At 37.9% G+C, this 21,491-nt stretch overlaps 1 protein-coding gene across 1 annotated transcript; it reads left to right on the top strand.

The window, feature by feature from the left end:
• The first annotated feature begins 7,602 nt into the window (after positions 1-7,602).
• On the top strand, positions 7,603-11,591 carry LOC147548976 (protein trichome birefringence-like 39). Its single transcript, XM_086671086.1, has 5 exons — positions 7,603-8,053; positions 8,154-8,325; positions 10,266-10,441; positions 10,516-10,674; positions 10,993-11,591. Exons 1-5 carry the CDS (start codon positions 7,755-7,757, stop codon positions 11,282-11,284), a joined length of 1,098 nt encoding a protein of 365 aa, XP_086527212.1. The 5' UTR covers positions 7,603-7,754; the 3' UTR covers positions 11,285-11,591.
• The last annotated feature ends 9,900 nt before the right edge of the window (positions 11,592-21,491 follow it).

The raw sequence follows: 21,491 nt of genomic DNA, 5'->3' as shown, positions 1-21,491 counted from the left end.
AGATGTTTCTTAGTACTACGTATATCCGGAGATCATACCTAGTCAAACAAACGCCTAATTCGATTAATCCCGAGTCATCGAAAGTGTCGTCTAGTCGCCTAACTATGTGAAGTGCATGACAAGACACATGAAATTATGATATAGACTACGATCGATATCGAATACTTCGTTTCATCTATTAACTATGAGAAGTGCTTGACAAGACACATGAAAATACGATCAAAACGATAATCGAAATAAATGAACATCAATTCATAATCAAAACATCAAATCATATTAAACATAATCACGAATTCATCACATTTCATCTCCTATAATCGACACACTAAAGTTAGCTAAACATGGTAATTGAATAAGAAATGGAAAGGAAATGATGAGAGAATCCCCCTTTTTCGATGTGGTTCGAGGCTAAGATCGTCGGAAAATATGAGTCTTTAAGGTGCAGCCGATCTCCCCTTAGCAAATTTTGGGTTCCCCATAGCGACCACCATCATCTTCTCCATTTAGAACACAACCTCCATTAAAGCTAACACTAGCTTTCTCTCTCTACAACTTGCTAGTCCAAAACCAAATCAAACCACATGGGTAGCTAGCCAAGATGATGGGGAGCAAAAGCGCTAAGGTTTCCGGCCAAGAAAGTGGCCGTAAAAGCATGAAAAATCCGATCAACGAAAGGGGAATTCCGGCCAACTCAAAATCCGGCCAAATGTAGTCCTAAGCTGCTGCGCGCCTTTCCTATGTTGTCCCGTGCAACCGAGCCGCGTCCCGTGCAAAGAAACTAGCTGGTCGCGTTTGCAGCATGTTGCTACTGCTTCCCGTGCTCGCTGCTGTTGCGCCCGTGCTATATGCGTCGTTGGAGCTGCTGCTGGCTGCATCTAGAGTGTGTCGAGCTGCTGTCCATGGCTGCTATGAAGCTTCCCGCGAACTCTTGTATGGTGCCGGCCAACTTGGCCGGCACCCCTCCTCTCTTCCTCTCTAACTCAAACTCTCAAACCTTTAAAAGCCTAGTTGATTATCTAGGTTTTTGCTGATGAACACAAACCCTAGCCACCTCTCTCCTCCAAAGTTGTGTAGTTAATGAATAGTCTTTTTTCTTTACTACTTGTATCCCTTTCTTTTTGACTCAAAACCCTAGGCAATGTTTGACTTTGACTCAGACTTTACTTTGAACCATAAAGAGGGTGCCTCCAAGATTTCTACTTGTCATCTTCTTTGGGCTTGTGTGGGCTTTGGGCTTGGTTTAGAAAACAAGCGAGTGCCTTCATCTTGTCTCTACATTTAGAACCAAAGGGGGGTGCCTTCAAGAAAAGACCTTAGATTCTATCTTTCACATCTTCCCCGTCCGAACTCCAAATTGAATTCCGTTTTCACCGTCGGACTCGTCATTAACTCCTCTTGTCATTTTATTTACTTGAAGTCTTTTTCTCTCGTTTTCGGCACATGAAATGATATTGACAATTCATTCCCTTTATTCCGCTTTACATGTTTAACTCCAAAATAGGTACCTAACACGAAAAACACGTAAAATATTATTTATAATACTCAAAACGAACTAACTAGGCTTAGTTAGGCTCTCCAAATGTGAAATTTTCGTGTCACATCACTATGCGAATCACTTTGGAATCTTTATAAGTATTTGGACCAACTCGTTCCGGAACCTTCGCCAATAACTTTCCAACGATTTTCCTTTTCCTTGGACGATATTGAACAGGTCTTCATCAGTCTTATCTATCACGTGACTACCCTGAAAGGCTGAACAGAAGTGGGCGATACGAGTTCGTCAAACGAATGCATATATACTGGCTCGAGAGCTCTGTACCAAGACTTAGCGAGTCCCTTTAAGGCAGTTGGGAAGACTAGACAGCAAATTGATTTATCAGTGGTGCTTAAGCTCATTAACGAGGTATAGTTTCGCGCGAGCTCGACTGGGTTGCCTGAACTGTCGTAGGTTTCCAAGCGAGGGCAGTTGAAGTTATCAGGACTCTGAACTTCGAGGATAGCAGCGCTTAGTCTAGGTGCAAGTATTTCTGCCTTCTTTGTCGTGTTTTTTTTTCACTTACATTCTGGTAAGCTTAGATACTTGATGGATGACCAAGTCCCTTAACGACAACTCGTATTGTTCCCCCCCCCCCCATGAAAGTAAAAAACTCGGTATGTCCCGCCTTCGTTCCTGTCGTGGGCGTGGTTTCTTCTTGAGGTCTCCCGTCCTGTTCCAACACTTTTCTGCTCTATGAACTTAGCAATTTTTTGATTTCTGGGATGCTCTGATCATATTGGGGCGTAATGAAACTACCTGGGGTCGAAAAGAGCTTTCGTGACAGAGTTCTTATTTTGGTCATCCGTTCTCCAATTTCTTGGATCTGTTTTACAGATTTCACCTCCCTTTCTGCCCTCAGAAGGTTCTCCTGCAACTTCCGAATGATTTAAGCATATTGTAAGTATTCGTCCTTTACCAGCAACATGATTGGATCCATCGACAACCCATTATAGGGTTTTGGAAAAAAGCTTGCTATTGACTAAGTTTTTTACAAAACCTTCAACACTAGGTTACGATGTTTCTCGGTCACCTTCTTCTTCTTTTTCTTCTTCTTCTTCATTGGATGAATATTCTTCACAAACATTTTTGGGGGTGGTGGTGTTGGTATTACAGAGTTTCATGGAGACAAAACACATTTCTTCTATGGTTCATATAAGACGAGAACAACATATAGAATTTTTCAGATCGATAATTTGGCTTGGAGGGCCAAGCTTCTGATAGAATAGAAGAAGAAGAAGAAAAATCCAAAAAATTTTGGAGTTTTTTGTAGAGAGAAAGTAAGTTTTTACGCGTTAGGGTATTTTGAGAATCCAAAAAATAAAAAATGACGTAACTATTAATTACCCATATCATTTTGAACTTTATGATCATTACCACGGACGGATCCAAGGGGGTGTGGTCGCATCCCTTGGATCCTCCCGAAAAAAGTAGAAGTAGTATATCACTATAAAGAAGGGGGTGGCTTAGTGGTTAGGGTATGGGTTATATATGTGTGTGTGTGTGTATTACTGTATATCTAATCATGTGTACAAATGATAACATGTGGAGGTTGGCTCCGTTGTTGTGGGCTTGTGTCGTTGATCCGTGGACGAGTGTGGGTTTGATGTAATGGGATTCAGTCCCACCATATGCATTTTTAGTATTTTTTTTATGTTTTTAACTCATTCAATTCAACACTCCTATATTCCATAAAACCCTAAACCCTATAAAATTCAATTCATCTATCCTAAACCCCTATAAACTTCAATTCATCCACCCTAAACCTTATAAAATTCAATTCATCTACCAGAAACCCCTACATACTTCAACTCCTCTACCATAAACCCTATAAACTGCAATTCATCTACCCAACTACATATTACAACAACATACTACACCCATTTAAATGCTACTGTAGAGGTTGCTCGGCATCTATTGGAACAAGGATTGGCGTTTTGCGAAATTGATGAAACTGAAACTTCAGAAAATCTAGGTAATTTCATTAAACTACTAAAGCTTCTTGCTCGAAATTGTCCAAAAATTGATTCAGTTACATTTGATAATGTCATTGGAAATTTAAAATTGGTTGCTCCTAACATTTGATAAGCTTCTTTCTCGAAACTTACTTTTATCACTATCAAGTGGAGATTTTCTATACCTTTATTGGTATACAACTTATAAATGCTCGTTTCACTGAGAAGAATACCGAGTTGCTCCATTCTATGGCATGTTTGTTTCCATCTAGAGGATTTGCCCTTTTCGAAAAAAGTAAGTTGATGCATCTTGCGAATTTTATCCGTCAGACTTCAGTGGTCTTGACAATGTGCTACTTAGTTCTCATCTTCATAATTACGTTTACAATATGAGGCAGAATGATGATTTATCATATTTAGATGGGATTGGAACTCTTGGTAGAACATTGGTGTAAACTAAGGGAGATAAAGCATATCATTTAGTTTTTTGCTTATCACTTTAGCACTAACTTTGCCGGTTGCAACTGCCTCCGTTGAAAGAGTTTTTCCAGCTATAAAGCTAGTTAAAACACGCTTTGGAAAGAAGATGAGTAATCTGTGGTTGAATGATAGTGTTGAAAAATTAGGTTTAGTGTTTCATAGAACTTTGTCACTTTATTGATTATTCTCAATTGATTAGAATTACAATGATGATGATGATATTTATATCATCTAGAGAGAGAAGTAGATTGTTAGTTATAGAGAGAGAAAATGATTAACAAATATAACTAACTCTTGTTAATGATTGTTATGTTTGTTAATCATAACAGAATTTCTCTAACTAACTTATTTAAAAAACTATCTTAGCTAACACTAACTACTTGAGTCAGCTGATTATTCTTCTTGATCGAGTTAGATGGGTCAGATACTAACTCAAACACTAACTTTCTTATATCCCCACTCAAGCTGTGTGTCCACAAAGTGCATCAGCTTGTTCTTGAGAAAAGTAAAAGTGGGAAAAGGTAGACCTTTGGTGAAGATGTCTGGCAGTTGAAGATGAGTCGGAATGTAGGTAATTTGTAGAGAACCATTAGCAACCAAGTCCCTGATGAAATGGTAATCTACCTCTATATGCTTGGTGCGAGCATGGAAGATGCATGGGATTTGAAGCAATATGCTTTGCTCCCTGATTATTACAGTAAAGGAGAAAAGGTTTGCTCAAAGGCATATGCAATTCAGTTAACAAATAGCTAATCCAAAGCACCTCGGTTGTTGCTACACTAAGAGCTTTGTATTCAGCCTCTATTGAAGATCTAGCAACAGTTGGCTGCTTCTTTGAGGACCAAGACAGAAGAGTAGATGCTAAAAATACACAAAACCCACTTGTTGATCTTCTAGTATCTGGGCATCCAGCCCAATCAGAATAGACTTGAAGAGTTGTCAAATTACCAGGATTTATTGTAACACCAGACCCAATAGAGCCTTTCAAATACCTCAAAATTTTCTTCACAATCACCATATGTGAAGATCTTGGCTCTTGCATAAACTGAGCAGTGTAGTTAACTGCATAAGATATGTCTGGTCTAGTGAGAGAGAGATACTGTATGGCACCCACTAAGCTTCTATATATGGTGAAATCAAGCAGTATATCACCATCTAATTTGGATACCCTTGAACCACTAGCAACAGGAGTTTTGCTAGACTTACAATCCAAACATAAAAGCATTCTCTAGAATTTGAAGTGTATAATTCTTCTGAGTGAGCAAAATTGACCCAGAGTCATTTCGAATACTTCAATGCCTAAGAAGTAATGTAATTTACCAAGATCTTTTATGGAGAATTCAGAGCTTAGTGTCTTTATGGGAGAATCCATCAAACTAGGAGATGACCCAGTAAGAATTATGTTATCAACATATAGCAAAAGAACCAAAATCTCACTGTGCTGAAGTAGATAGAACATTGAATGATCAGTGGTACTTTTCATAAACCCAAGTTGAAGTAGAAAAGTAGCAAATCTATTGAATTGTGCCCTTGGTGCTTGCGTCAAGCCATACAAAGACTTATGTAACAAGCATACATAATTACTTTTAGTCTTTCTAATGAAACCCTGTGGTTAAGCCATATAAACCTTTTCATCTAGAACACCATGCAAGAAAGCATTTGAGACATCTAGCTGTTTGATGCTCCAATGTTTAGTAATAGCAATGGTAAGAATAAGTCTAATTGTAGTAGACTTAACCACTGGACTGAATGTCTCATTGAAGTTAATACCATCTTGTTGATGTAAGCCTTTGGCTACCAATCGAGCTTTATATCTTTCAAGAGAGCCATCGGACTTTTGTTTTACTTTGTATAACCACTACAAGCCAAGCACATTCATAGATGAAGTAGCAGGAACTAAAGACCAAGTATTATTCTTTTGAAGTTCTAAGAACTAATCTTTCATACCATTACACCATTCAAGAAACTTGGAAGCTTCTTTAAAAGAAGTTGGCTCATGAAAGTTATTTAGAACAACAACAAATGCAGAAGAGATAGGATGATATATTGAGTAGTTAGCCACATAATCAGGAATGGGCTTTGGTCTTTGTATACCACTCTTAGACCTTGTGGTCATAGGATGAACAGAAGATGCTGGAGTGGTCAGTGCTGACACAGTAATAGGAGCAGGCTGCTCAGTGATAGGACCAGAAGTGGAATGTGCAGGAACTGGGATAGTGTGCCCTTGAGATAAATTTGAATTTGTAAGCATCGGAATGGAAAGTGTAACTTGTTGAGGTATAGGTTTAAACTGAGTACCTGACTTAGACTTGGTAATACAATGATCTTTGAAGTAAAAGGATGATTCGTCAAAAATCACATGCCTAGAAATATGTAGCCTAGCTGAGACAATATCATAGCATTTGTACCCTTAACCACAGAACCCACCGTCACCACCACCAAGCCACCACCACCACCCAGCCACCACCACCCAGCCACCACCACCCAGCCACTTAACCACAGAACCCACCGTCACCACCACCAAGCCACCGCCGCCACCACCACCACCTCACCAGATCCGATCACCAAACATCTCCCTATACCACCACCAGATCTGAAACCCAAACCACCACTACCAGATTCAATCAAAAGATCAAATCTCTCCACCACCAGATCCGAATTCTACCACCACCACTAAAACCACCGCCACAACCAGATCGGTCTCCACTAACATCACAACACACCACCACATACTAATCTACTTAGAACAGAGAGAGAAGGAGATAAAGAGAGAAGGAGAAGAGGAGAAAAGGAGAAAGAGAGAGAGGAACAAGAAAGGGGGAGAGAGGAACCCTCGCCAGAACCGGCAAGGGTTCCATACTAATGCCGGTAACTGCACAGAAAAGTAAAATTGGAAGTGGCGCCGCTAGAGTTTTAAAATCGCTCAGCCCTAGACGTCTCCCTAGTCACTATCTTTTTGTTATTATAAATACTCCCTCCGTCCCAAATTAAGAGTCCCATATTGGTAATCCAACTTATTTTCATACTTTTTCTTTTTCCAGATTTACCCTTATTTATTTTTAGTTGGTGAGTCAATCAAATTTGACCATAATAATTAAAAGTAACTAGATTAATAAAAAAAAGAATGGATTTGTTTATTGGAAAACCCAATTTTTGTATTGGAAAGTGTCAAATGTCTTAATTAGCTTAATTAATACACTACATATTGCAATATTTAAGTAAGGGTATTCATGGAAAAGTAAAGGATTTTATATGATATATTAGGAATGGGACTCTTAATTTGGGACATCTAAAAAAGGAATAGTGGACTCTTAATTTGGGACGGAGGGAGTAATATTTTTGACAAAAACAACCATTTTCTATACGTAAAATAGTTAGCGAAGGATGCATAGAAGGTTTTTTTTTTTTTTGATGAGATATGCATAGAAGGTTAGTAAAGAAGGATGCAAAGATATATTACTTAGGGGCCAGTTTTTGGTTTCCTTAAAAAAAAAAAATGGGGGCAAAATTTGCTTGACGACTTTGGGGCCAGCGTAGAATTAACCAATAAAATTCTCATCCATGTAACTTTCTAACTTTTCCTGCAACTCTTTACTGTCAGATAAAAAGAAGAACCAAGAAAAAACAGACTCTGTGTAACAAACCATGTGACCATTGAATCTCACTGTCCTCTCCCTCTCCCTCTCCCTCTCTCTCTCTCTCCCTCTCTCTCATGTGTGTGTGTATATATATACTCTTTGTGACAAGATTTATTATTTTTAGAACTACTTTTCTCAAAATCCAAAATGGGTTTTCAAATCCAAGTCTTTTTCTTATTCTTCTTCTCCCTGTTTTTGTTCTTCAAAGAAGCAAGAACAGAGCAAGTTGCATTCAAATACAATGTGAGCAGTTTTACAGAGGGAAATCAAGTGAGTAATAGATGTAATTTCTTCCAAGGAAGTTGGGTTTATGACCCATCATACCCACTTTACCAATCATCAAATTGTCCTTTCATAGATCCAGAGTTTGATTGTCAAACTTATGGTCGACCTGATAACCAGTACCTCAAATATAGATGGCAACCCAATAGTTGCAATATCCCAAGGTACTCAGAAATTCAACTCTTTATTCTCATTTTTAATCTGTTTTCAATGTTGGGTTTTATGCTAATCTGTTGTTAATTTTGATATGGGTTTTGGTTCAAGGTTTAATGGATTAGATTTCTTAATGAAATGGAAGGGGAAAAAAATCATGTTTGTGGGTGACTCTTTAAGTCTCAATCAGTGGCTTTCATTAAATTGCTTGCTTTATGCTTCAGTTCCTAAATCAAAGACCACGGTTGTAAGGACTAGTGTTCTGTCCTCTGTGACATTTGAGGTAAGTTATTGCTTTACTTCTCTCTCTCTAAATCTCTATCTCATTCACTCCCTAAACACACCCTCTCTCCTCTTCTCTCTCTAGTCTCATCACTCAATGTGTCCTAGCTTTGTTTACTTTAATTTCTTTATCAAAAACTTTTATCGAGAAAAAAAAAATGGGAAGGGGTTGTTAGTCATATGACCAAATAAACCCTCTATTTGTTGAAAAATGCAACTTCCCGCTTTCTGGTTGAGGTCGGCCTCCATTTTCAGACTAAATAACATTTCTGCTATTTGTTACCCCTAGATTCAGCTTCACTCCTTGTAATTCCGATGTTGCAAGTCACTCAACAAAATAAGAGGTGCTCTAAAGGCACCCATTTACTGCTATGAGCACCCGATAACACCCAATTTTTTAAAGGTTTATGAATAAATGGGCCACCTATAGAACCCCCTACCAAAATAATAGGTAGCATACCATTTGTTTTTGTTGAAATGTAGCATACCATTTGGTTGGTGTAATATTGTTTTCTCACAGGACTTTTTCTACTTAGCTTTGCTTTATTTTAATTTGGGGTCCGTTTAAACTATGATTACAAGTGAATTAAGAGGATCAGAAATGCAATAAAATCTAATATCAGTATATACTTTATTCATGATTCATGATTAGTTTCTACTTTTTTTTTTGTGAAAAGTTTCTACTTTATTTAGAAAGCAAAACCATTGCACCCAAAAAAAATAGAAAGCAAAACCAAGATATTCAATGTTACTGTTCCTGTTATTTTATGTTTAAAGCTTGATTTCATGAAGACACATATTCACATAAATAACTTCAATATTTTTAATGTGTTGAAATCTTTTTCCCAACTCAGCCTCGACTACCAAGTGAGTGGGAATAAGAAAATGCTTCTTGGCTAGACAAAATGTAACTTGAATGGCTCGGATAAGGCAAATTTGATGACGGCATACTGATGTCGTGTGAAAAATTTGTCTTGATGGGCCATTTTGGGGCACTTTTGTCGGGCCAAGTAACATTGTTGTCGATCTGATGAAAGTAAATAGCTCTTATGCTAATATTTTTTTATGCTATGATCGTTTTTTAAGTAGATCTGAAGTGTTAATAATTTTTCGAAGTAATAAAATAGAAATAGAGCATAATAGCATTTCTGAACAATATAACGTAAGACAAAATCCTTTGTTATTTCTCTATTTTTGTTATTACTATTTAAATATTGGTTTAGTAGTATAAAAAGAAACATGGTCGGTCTAGATCTAAAGCAACTAAATAAAAACGGGTTTTTGGGCTTACCCCCTCGTCACTAATTGATAATTGAGTTTATCCCCTTCAATAATGGGTAATTGAGCTTACCCCCTTGAACTTACTATTAGTGACAAAAACACAAAGGCTATGTTTGGCGTACCGCGTACGTGAAATAATTGCTACTACCTAGAACAATTATTCTTCATTATGATTCATATTAGGGATTCTATCTAATTTTATTGTTTGATTTGGTCAGGAATATGATTAGTAAAGATCGATTTTGTTTATATATTATTTACTTTCTGATTTTATTATCACATACCAAACATATCTTTAGTAGTTTTGACAAAAAATCTAAATTCAAGGGGGTAAGCTCAATTACCAATTACTGAAGGGGGTAAACTCAATTACCAATTAATTGTGAGGGGGTAAGCTCAAAAAACCCTTAATGGTAAACATTTATTTTAATTTATAAAGCAGCTCTATTTTTAACTCTAGTTCTGGCCCCAATTCCCAAATACTTAGGCTGGCGATCATGATCCTCTTTGGGCTCGGATGCGTGTGAGCTGTGAGTCGGTTCAGGGGCACAGGCATAACTCGCACCCCTAGCTCTGTGCTGAGTAACAATAGAAAACCACACAAGGAAACCCTAAACCAAAATGAACAAAACAAATCTTGATTGTAATATGTGGTTGCAGGATTATGATGTCAAGGTCATACTTTATCATACACCGTTCTTGGTAGATTTGGTGAAAGAGGAAGTAGGCCTAGTCTTGAAGCTAGACTCAATTTTGAATGGTAACTGTTGGAATGGCATGGATATATTAATCTTCAACTCATGGCACTGGTGGATCCACCAGGGTGGCGCTCAACCGTATGATCATCTCTCTCTCACCCAACTCATATTAATTGTCGAATGAAATCTAAGTTTGAAATATTGTGTTGCAGATGGAATTACATACAAGATGGGAACAAATTATATAATGACATGAACCCTTTGATTGCTTTCTATAAAGGAATGACAACATGGGCTAGATGGGTTGACCGAAATGTGGACCCTTCGAAAACCAAAGTCTTTTTGCAAGGGATCTCTCCTACCCATTATGAGTAAGTTTCTCATTTAACTTATTAAGTTTGTGATCATGCAACTCAAAAATCAATAGGCAATGAGCCGAGAAGACCTAGACATTATATTCTTGGTTGTGGAGTGCCCATTCCCAATCTGGGACTATTTACACAAACTTATTAATTCTTTTAAGAAACAGTACATGGACGTGACCCTTATTTACATTAAACAAATTGTGATGCAGTACCAATGATCTTTACTTTTTTACTTAAAATGGAAATTATGTGAAGTCCTTGTATTGAAAAAAGTGTTGGCATTTAGAAATGTTGAATTGAAATGTTATTTTTTGACAAATGCAGAGGGATGGAGTGGAATAAACCATGGAAAGATTGCAGAGGTGAGACATTACCTGTATTTGGGTCAAAATATCCAGCAGGTTTACCAGCAGCCTTGAGTGTGGAGAAGAAAGTATTGAGTAGAATGAAGAAACCAGTTTACTTATTAGACGTTACACTTCTTTCACAGCTGAGAAAAGATGCACATCCTTCTGCCTATAGTGGTAACCATAAAGCTATTGACTGTAGTCATTGGTGTCTTCCTGGTTTACCAGATACTTGGAATCAACTTCTTTATGCAGCTCTCTTCCCTTGATTAGAAGGCGTTTTAATCTTTACATGTTTCCATTGTTTTATTTAATCGAAAGGAACCACTATTTTTTTCCTAGGCATGTTTTTGTGTTTTAGTGAAAAATATCCGATCTACTCTTAGATGTAATTTTTCTGTCTGGGAGTGATTGAGAAATTTCTCATTTCTCTATTTTTTTCCTTTCATAATGAGAGGGGGGATTGGGGTTGGGTACTACTTTGTAAAGAGAAGCATTTATGGTTTGAAATGGTTGAGAAATACCCATGCCTCGAATTTAATGAAAAGGATGAAAAATGTCATCAACAATTTGAAAGTCAAGTTCTTATGATTCCTCGTCTTCTTTTGTTTAGTCAAGAATTTGAGTTGAAGCAACATGGAAGCAAGTTTTCTCAGCCCTCTTTGTGAGATTGTAACTTGTGTTATTGGAATAACATACAAATCACATATATATATATATATATATATATGGTATTTTTATACTATTACAACATATATTGAAACAGTGAATCACATCAGAGAGAAGTTGGGAAGGAGAATCCATCCCACACAAATGAAACCAACCCAACGGTGAATACGTCTTTATTCAAGGGTTATTAATATTTTCATATATTAGAGTTTCTATATATTTATATTCAACCATTTTCCTCTTTTCCTAACAATAAGTCTACACAGACCGTGTTGAGGAATCGTTGGTTGAACCGTCCAAGCTTGGTTGGAGAAAAAACCAAAAATTTTGTGGGTCATTGCGGTAAGGATTTGAGAGAGAAAAGTTACTGGACTGGAAGAATTTCATTCCTCTTGTCTAGTGATGCGGGAGCATCGGAGCTAGATTAACCCGAGCTGACCCAAACAACTCTGGCTCATGAAGTAGGTTTGGAACAAGCAGCGCTGGGATACGACGATATTCCTACCCGGGGTCTGAGCGTTACTTTGCTAAAGTTGGACCAATCAACGAGATAATTATGGTCTTTAAAGAAGTTTCTCGCCGACTTGAAGAGTCATTTTCGTTTTAGTAACTTGCATTAAATTTAGTCTAGTCTTTCTACCTTCGTGCATTTAAACTAAGAAAGTTTCCAATGTAACTAGATTCTATGCATTTAGACAGATTTCAATACCTTTGGGGTTTAAGGCAGATTTTGAAGCAAAAACAAAGGTAGCTACAATGAAGAAGCTACATGAGTCTGTTCAGACAGTAACTGAAAAAGCTAATAAGAAGTACAGGAAAAAGGCTAACAAGAACAGGCGAGCTAAGTCTTTTGAACCAGGTAATTTGATCTGGTTACACCTAAGAAAGGAGAGGTTTCCAAACAAACACAAGTCGAAGCTAATGCCAAGAGTAGAGGGTCCTTTTAAGGTACTTGAGAAGTTCGGTGATAATGCTTACAAACTAGAGCTTCCGGGTGGCTATGGTGTTTCGGCTACATTCAATGTAGGTGATCTTTCTCCATATTTTGAAGATGAGGAGCTATCAGATTTGAGGACAAATCCTTTCCAACCCGGAGAGTCTGATGCGGGAGCATCGAAGCTAGATTAACCCGAGCTGACCCAAACAACTCTGGCTCATGAAGCAGGTCTGGAACAAGCAGCGCTGGGATATGAAGATATTCCTACCCGGGGTCTAAGCGTTACTTTGCTAAAGTTGGACCAATCAACGAGATAATTATGATCTTTAAAGAAGTTTCTCGCCGACTTGAAGAGTCATTTTCGTTTTAGTAACTTGCATTAAATTTAGTCTAGTCTTTCTACCTTCATGCATTTAAACTAAGAAAGTTTCCAATGTAACTAGATTCTATGCATTTAGACTAGCTTTTATTTCCCCATTTTAATTATTTCCTCATTTAATGTATTCTCCTCTATATAATGAGGCTTATTATGAATGGAAAAATCAGAGAATATTGAATTGGAAATTATAGAGTCTTTGTGACTTTGGATCTGTTTAGATCAACTCCTTTATCCTCTAGTTTTGGAAGAGCCATTGGTGGTGGATTTCGAGCATCTTTATCATCTGGTGGTGGCAACTTTATCCAGGTGTGGTGTTAGCTCAACCGGTTTCTTTATCACTTTGTGGTGGCAACTTTATCAAAGTGTGGTGATCCGTATCTTCCTACTTACCTGTTACGATTTTACATTCACTCCGTACTCACGCTTCCGGCAAAACGCATCATGTAGTTTTGGGAAACTCAAATGTTTCCATCCTTCTCAGTTTTCTACTCTGAAAAATTAATTTAGGTCTTCCGTTGACTTAAATTATCAAGCTACATGTCTTGACGAGATATGGATTCCATGATGATTTTGGCTTCTAGCCAAAGCCAAAATCTAGAGTCAGTTTCCGTCTCTGCGCAGGTCTTTTATCTCTTCAGAAATAACCTTTATCTTCTGATTCTTTGAGATTTACTCTTGACCTTTAGGGCTTTTGAACAACAATTTGGAGTACTCTTAGTGGCTTGAGAGTTCTCCTGCGAATGATATTCGCTATTGTGCAGTAGGTTTTTAAGATCACATCTTTACCTTTTCCTTTTTTGAGGAACCGCGATTTACTATCTTTCAACAAATTTGTTGCTCTTGGTTGAACTTAATCGGCCTGTACAATTTTCATGATTGTTCTTCATGACTCTTCATGATTTTTCTCATGGTCGAATTAATTCGACTTGTACTTTTCTCCCACTTATTCTTGTAATAATTAGTACTTTTCTCTTGGAGATGCTAATTACTATAAGAATACTATCATGAGCAACAAACACTTTGTTCTCTTGATCGTTTATGGTGGAAGAAGCCCAAATTTCTTCTAAAGAAATTGCGTCAGACTTTTGCTAATTTTTTTATCCTAGCAAAACACTTTTACACAAGCTTAGCTTTAGTTGGTGTAGGTTAAGTGTGAAAAACAATTGTTTCTAGAATATATCCCAAAATATTCGGAAGACTTGGCTTAAACCCATCATTGATCGAATTATGCATAGCATTGTTCGATTACTCCCACTGAATCCACCATCCCTCAGATGTGTTTTGTTATGCCCAATCGGGGTTAATGTGAACAATACGAGTAATCCAAGACAAGCAATAGGAATAGTAAAGAACAATCAAGAACAGAATACAAACATTTACGTGGTTCGGTTGGTGAGACCTACTCCACGGCGACAACGGCGCGATGATTTCCACTATGATAAGCAAACAAGTTTACACAAGAGATTCGTGAGATTGTGCCTTACTCATATCTCCTTAGGGTTTAGTTTATATAGCCACTAAACCCTAATCCCACCACCTCACCGAGCGACTCTCTCTACAACCGACATTATACACGGATAACACTATTCACCGACATAAGCCTAGCTTCCGCATTCCATCTCTGTCTCAGAGTCCAACTCTGCCTCACAGCCCTGCTTCGCATACCAGCTTTGTCTCAGCAATTAGCTCCCCTAACGGGTCCAACATTCGAGTTGGCGGGTCGTAAACCGGGTTCGATACCAATCCATATTCGAGTCACTTCTAACAATTCTCCACCTTGACTTGAATATGCTGCTCTTGACATAGATCTGCCACCATCATAGCTCAGCACCTCTGACCCATCGTCGCTCCAGCCCTAGTAGGGCTAACATTTGGAAATCCCAATCAAGTCTAAGCAGTGCTTAAACTTGAAAGTTGTAACTTCCTTTGATGATGCATAAAATGTCCAGACGTTGACTAACGTCTGAAGAGTCAAAGATCAGACCACAAGTCTCTCAGAACAGCTCGACTTAAGGCAACAGGACAGCTAAAACCCTTGATGGTCCATCACACATTCTCACAATCCGGAGGTCGGCCAGAAGAAACCAGCTCTGCACAAAACGCCCTTGGCATGGATAGATCAGCCCTAGGATCTCTAAAGGAATAAGGGGGGTCTCCACAGGTTCGGCCCATATCTTACGCCCAGAACTGGAAAGATATCAGCGCTGCGCAACCTAATGACTTAATCCCAGACTTTCCAGAAAGATCTCAGTTCGTTACACATCTTGAAGTGTTTAAGCCTGGTTGGACTCCACTATCTAAAGGAGAAAACTTCTCCTTTAGAGTCTATCACTCCGGCAAGATATCAACGAAGTATCCTTGAACTTAGGAACTTTCACTTATCAATGATCCGGGATAAACTCAAAGAGAAACCCTAGATACGCAAAAAAAGTAACTTCTATTACGGTTTGACGGCCACCGCCTCACCACCGCCACTAAGGACAGTCGGCCTATCTTCGCCTATAAAAGGCCCCCCCACATTGTCCTTCAAAGGACACAATCTCTGGAGAACAAAGACTTTATCTCTCCTAAATATAAGATCCCTTCACACCAGAAGGATCATCCCCCAAAATAGAGTTCTCATAACTCGCCCCCCAAAAGGATCAATCAGTATTCATTCTTTTACTACAAAGAGCACCCTGACTGTCTTGAGCGTTGGAGCGGTTTTCGAACCTATTGCAGGTTTTCTCCCCTCGGGAATCGATGAACAGGAGCAAGGAATCAAGAGCTGGAGAAAGGAGCAAGGAGTAGAGAAGCAGAGCTGAAAAGAGAAATCTCTCCTCTCTAAACAGAATATACCATCATAACGGAGGCTGTCATGCATCAACTCCCTTTTTCATGCTGATTTAACCGGGAGCCAATTTTCGACATCAACAGCCTTGGTCAGCATATCCGCTGGATTCTTTGTCGTAGAAACCTTCTTCATCGTCATCTTCCCTTGTTCAATCACGTCCTTGATAAAGTGATACCTGACGTCAATGTGTTTAGTTCTCTCGTGATACATTTGATTTTTGGTAAATGAATAGCACTCTGGTTGTCGCAGTAGACCTCTGTCACCTCCTACTTCAGGCCCAAATCCCGAACTAAACCACTCAGCCATATTGCCTCCTTCACCGCCTCTGTTACTGCCATGTACTCAGCTTCCGTTGTAGACAGCGTTACCACCGACAGCAGCACTACTCTCGAACTAATGGCACTCCCGCAGAGTGTGAACGTATATCCCGTCAAGTGTTTCACACAAGTTTTCACCACTTCAATCTAATCGGATGGCTTCAACTCTCTTGTCGAAGTCATTTTTTACTTCAGTTTGTACTTTGTTTGAACCTTTCAAACATTCCGACTTACACTTTATGATTTATGTTTCCATACTTCATGAAGTTGTCAGAGTACGTATTGAAGTTTCTCTCGTTAGCTTCTGCAAGTAAACTTATAGGTCTGCATAACACCGTATGAGTCCTAATAGATTACTAGTCTCTATGCCTTTTTGAAAATGGTGACTTTGTCAATTAGTCCTTAAGACCCAATTGAAAATGCTGAAGTTAATGAGTTTGAATCTCTTGATATCAGCCATTATTAATGTTAACCTTCAGTAAATTTTACCATTGGTTTAAAACATCAGATGTTTCTAGAAGAACAAAATAATCATTATTAAGTTCTAAGCTAGATTAGTGTCTAAAAAAAGACTTCGATCCCTTTCAGCATCCCTATCATTACTGCTTCTGCTCCCTCTTGGATCTTTACTTCTTTTAGTCAAGTATGTGAGTCCCTCGAGCTTTACTGAGTCGCACATCCGGTCTTAAAATACCTGACGAAGGAATTTTACTATACTTGTGTTTTAACTTTGTTAACAAGGATATTGGAACCAGAATTCATAATTCCATTCCTTTTGTCCTCCAGGTGCTAAGGGTAGTTTCCTCTTAAATGGTCTAGCCATTGTTTAGAAACATTCACAGTAATGAAGAATACTCTTGATCATGTACTCGGCAACTGCTTGCCTTTTCTTTGATCAAATCTTTTTCTCACTTGACTGACCCTTTCCCCTTTTAATCTCAAGAAACACTTTCTTAGATTCCTTTTACCAAATCTCAAAAACCTTTCTTAGATTTGATATTCCCGTGTGTTCTGCTCAGTAGTTCGTAAAAATCTGAGTGACTCATCTAAGGTCTTATCTATCTTTGTTCAATCGACATTGAATTGAGTGATAGATAAATTTTGTTGTCTTCCATTAGGATGACTTTTAGATTACCTTGGAGGTCTCATACCTCTCCATTTATGACTTCTGTAGGAACCTCTTCCTTAGTTTGTCTTGATGATCTAGCTAGCATCCATTACTCTTTCAAATGGAATGTTATATAATTGCTTGCAAAAGGCTTTTGACCTTCTCCGGTATGAGTCAACATTGGGATTGGGTAATCTAGTACGCTTTCCTTTTGAATTTGAGAACTATTCTCGGATTCATTCTTTCATTCTAGGAAGTTGATCAGCACCCCCCTTAGGTGTGATTCAGTGTTGAACCCGTTTTCTTGTGTCATCTTTAAAACTACATAAAAGAATTGCAAAGTTTTAAACTCCTTATCGTTTTTTGAAAAAACATCAGTTTTCCCACATTATTCAATATAAAATCGTCAATGATTGAATAAGTGATTCCAAGATCCCAGTTCTTCGGAGTAAAGCGGACTATGGCCCTACCCTTTGACTCCATCGTTCCGGGTGAGCGAACTACTTCACTGATCATACCCTTATGACTCTTGGTTGATAGAGTTCATTGATGAATGGCTAATCTACCCTTTTGCCTCGAGTATCCAAAACTCGTTTGCTGATCTCGTTGAGTAGAACAATTTAGACATGTAGGCCTCTTCTATAGGCCTACCCGCATTGTCCCAAGGTAGAGGAGGTACTCTGCTAAGGCCGACCCACCTTCCTCGAATAAGGGCGCAAAGAGTGTCTTAATTTGGATAGGCACTTTACTCAAAATTACATTTAGGGACTTTTACGCTAGTCTGGCGTTTGTTATAGTGAACTATTTAGCCTAACTAACATCCACGACATAAAGCGTAAATAAGTAAGTAAATGCGCGCGAGAAAGTAAATCAAGAAGACATGGATCTTAGTATGACCCCTAACCTAGACGATCTAATCTCCTTTGGTTTTGTCTTGTTTCGCCTTTTGGTTCGGCTTAGATCGCCATCTTTGAACTAAAGGTATTGAAGGATATGTCCTTCGACCAAGATTGCAATGCGAGCAATTTGTCAGCTAGGACAATTGATGAAGAAGATCATCAAGTCCGACTGATTTATGGGTCGTAGAGTTTATGCTGGAAACCAACTACGATCGTCGAATTACGAAGTAATTCGCGGCTAGCTTCGATCGGATCCTACATCGGGTTACACATAAGAGTGTCAATTTGATCTAGGATATGACTAGTGGGAGTGAGATATAATAATGGGAGTGTCCCATAAACATATCCCACAGGCCTAAAGAGAAATTAGGCAAAAGATAGCAAAAAGGCCCAAAAACAGGGTTTTTGGGCTAAACCGATTCGGACACTTTTAGGGCTCGGATTGGGCTTATTTTTAAAGGGTCGATTCCTTATGTTAATAACATTAAATCTGCCAATTTTATCTGGGTTTGGTCGTCGCCTCCTCAAGGAATTGAGAAAATATCAACTAGTTGCTATTTTCGGCAATTTCCTTAATCTTATTCTAAAGGGTCTTTTAGGAAACCAAATTAGAGGTGGATTCTTATTAGGGTTCTATATAAAGACTCTTAGGGCAGAGAATAAGGTGTGAAATTTCTCTCTAAGGTTTCTTACTCTACCACATCAAGTAGAGAGGAGAAAGTGAGCTAATTCCCAAACTATCAACTAGTCAAGTAAGAAGAAGGTCTTCTTATTATCAAACCACCATTGGAGTTCTAGCAAATTTTCAAGGAGGGAGATTAAATACACCATTCGGTGTCCCAAATAGAGGAGCCACGATTGGAGCTCTTGGTCTTCTTTAATCAATTGGATTAGTTCGAGGGCAATAGCGTTTAAGGTAATCTTCTATCTCCTATTAGTTTAATTGCTAGTTTATGCATGATGATATTGGGATGTACTAATGTCAAGACATTAGATGTCTGAGATTCCGCTTATACGACATTAGTAGACACCACCATAACTCAACAGTGGCGTCAGAGCCTCTTGCAATGAACTAGTTTTTGCTAAGAATCAAACTAGTTCATATTTGATATGCTTGATAGTTTGATAAATTGAGTTTTAAAAGTGTTTTAAAAGTATTTTAAACTCAAAATTTGATTACAATGAATAGGATTCAATTAGTTTTCAAATTGAAAATCAAAATTGATGATTGAAAGTGTTTCAAAAACCTAGATTTTGATCCAATCTATGCTTGTTTAGATAGATACTAGTGTTTGAAAGTATTTTAAACATAAAATTTTGATTGATTTTGAATTGGATTCAAGAATTTGTCAAATTGATTTCGAAATTTGTTCTTGAAAGTGTTTCAAAAACCTAGATTTTGATCCAAAATTGGTTTGATTAAGAGTTGTTTTTGAGTTTTGGAAACTTTGAAAAACAAAATTTGGAATTTTAGAAGTGTTCAAAAAGGTTTTGGAAGATTTTAGAAGTGTTTTAAAATTGAAAAATAGCAAGAAAGAGTTGCAAAAAAAAAAAAAAATTGGAAACTTGAGTTTTTTAGAAACTCATTAGATCCGGTTCTCGAGCAAAATAGAAAAATACTATACTAAGAAAATAAAAATCCTAACTCACTTTCGCAGGCAATCGCGATTGCACTTAGCACGTGCAACAAGCCGTTAAACCCCTAGGTTTCCCCTAGTGGACGAGTTGTGTCTCGTGAGGGTTTCCAGTGAATATACCCACAAAATTCATATCTCAAAATACAATAGGGTTCAAACTATTTAGAGTTTAAGAGGAGTCAAAATAGAACTAGTTCACCCAACGTCAGACTTTTAGAAAGCTAATAGAAGAAAATCAAAGTTTGAGACACTATTCAAGTACTAAAATTTTCTCACTAGTAATCTAGACTCAAAGTATCCGTTGCTAGCCAATATGAGCACCATTTCAGATCTAAGAAAGCAAAACCTCAATCCCTATCCTAATACATTTCGCCTCGACTTCAGCCTCACGGACATACACTCGGAAATAAAATTTACTCAGAATGGTTTACTCGCATGTGTGAGTATGAGTATGGAAATGGACTCAACACATGATTTTAAGAAGGACTAAAATTTCAGAAGGAACAATCTCATAGAAGGAATTCAACCACTTTACTAAGGATGGGGAAGCTCACTCATCTTCTCACCTGATTAACTATCTAACAGTACCGTCCTAGAGATAACAGATATGATGTCGAAATGGAATTTTAGGTTTTCTGAGGATATAGACTCTTTGATATCATCGGAACTTTTACTCCTTTGAAAATTTCTTCTTTTTCATCTTCTTGTGGTTTTAACCCCCCCCCCCCCCCCCCCTTTTTTTCTTTCTTTTTTCCTTTTTTTTTTCTTCCTTTTTTTCAACCATCTTTTCATCGAAGATCTTCACTGCTTCTTCCTTTCCTTTATTGATTGTCTTTCTCTCAGAATTCTTTTGGAATAAGTGGTATGGTGATATGATCTGTTATCCTTTACTATGGTACTGTTAATCTAGTTTCTCCGACTACAAGAATAAGGTTTATTCGCATTCCTGATGACACCCTCAATGGTTGAAGAATTTAAACTCACGAGATCAAATGCGTTTTTCTAAAAATTGCGAGGTTGAGTAGCTCTTCATTCTACTCGGAGTTTATTCTGAAGAGATCACTCGAAGGACATTAAAAAGGCTAAGAAATCCTCACTGGGTTAAGTCTCCACTAATGATTAGTCTAGTTCTCTTAGTAGTGCTTACTAGTCACTTATATAGTACTCATATGGATAGGTAACAAATAACCTTAAGGCTCGAAATTCGTGAGAAAATCTTTGGACAAGGATAGTATAATAACTAAGATCTAAAGCTATTAACAAGCTAAAAATCCTCAACTAGCCTCACATAATTCTATCGACCCAAAATTTTTGAAATTTTGAACCCTCTTACATTTAGAAATAAGGGACAAATTTTTGTACCCCCCATCCCCAAACTTAAACCGAACATTGTCCTCAATGTTCTAAAATTGGACAAAGAGAATGTTAAAAAAATATAAGGGTGAAAGGAAGAATATTACCACATACCAGTGCCCCAAAACCTACCAAGTGTATGGGTTGCCTCCCAGCTAGCGCTAAGTTTAGTGTCTTCAGCCAGACCATGGTGACTCAAAGAAAAGAAAAATTACTATAGACCTACTAGATTCTGGTTTGTGACTCCCCATAAAATAGTAATCGGAAAATCTGAGGGTCAACCCAGAATGTGAAATATCCAGTGAGGTCTAGTCTCACGTCTATGTAATGATATGACAGTTTAA

This window comes from Eschscholzia californica, unplaced genomic scaffold (genome assembly GCF_041429995.1).
Source record: "Eschscholzia californica isolate CP2 unplaced genomic scaffold, dmEscCali1.0.p SCAF_3, whole genome shotgun sequence".
Classification (NCBI taxonomy): domain Eukaryota; kingdom Viridiplantae; phylum Streptophyta; class Magnoliopsida; order Ranunculales; family Papaveraceae; genus Eschscholzia; species Eschscholzia californica.
This window is presented reverse-complemented; position numbering and strand designations above follow the sequence as displayed.

Coding starts and splice junctions, on each gene's coding strand:
- LOC147548976 (XM_086671086.1), top strand. CDS start 7,755: ATGGGTTTTCAAATCCAAGTCTTTTTCTTATTCTTCTTCTCCCTGTTT. Junction 8,326..10,265: donor TGTCCTCTGTGACATTTGAG/GTAAGTTATTGC, acceptor ATGTGGTTGCAG/GATTATGATGTCAAGGTCAT. Junction 10,442..10,515: donor CACCAGGGTGGCGCTCAACC/GTATGATCATCT, acceptor ATTGTGTTGCAG/ATGGAATTACATACAAGATG.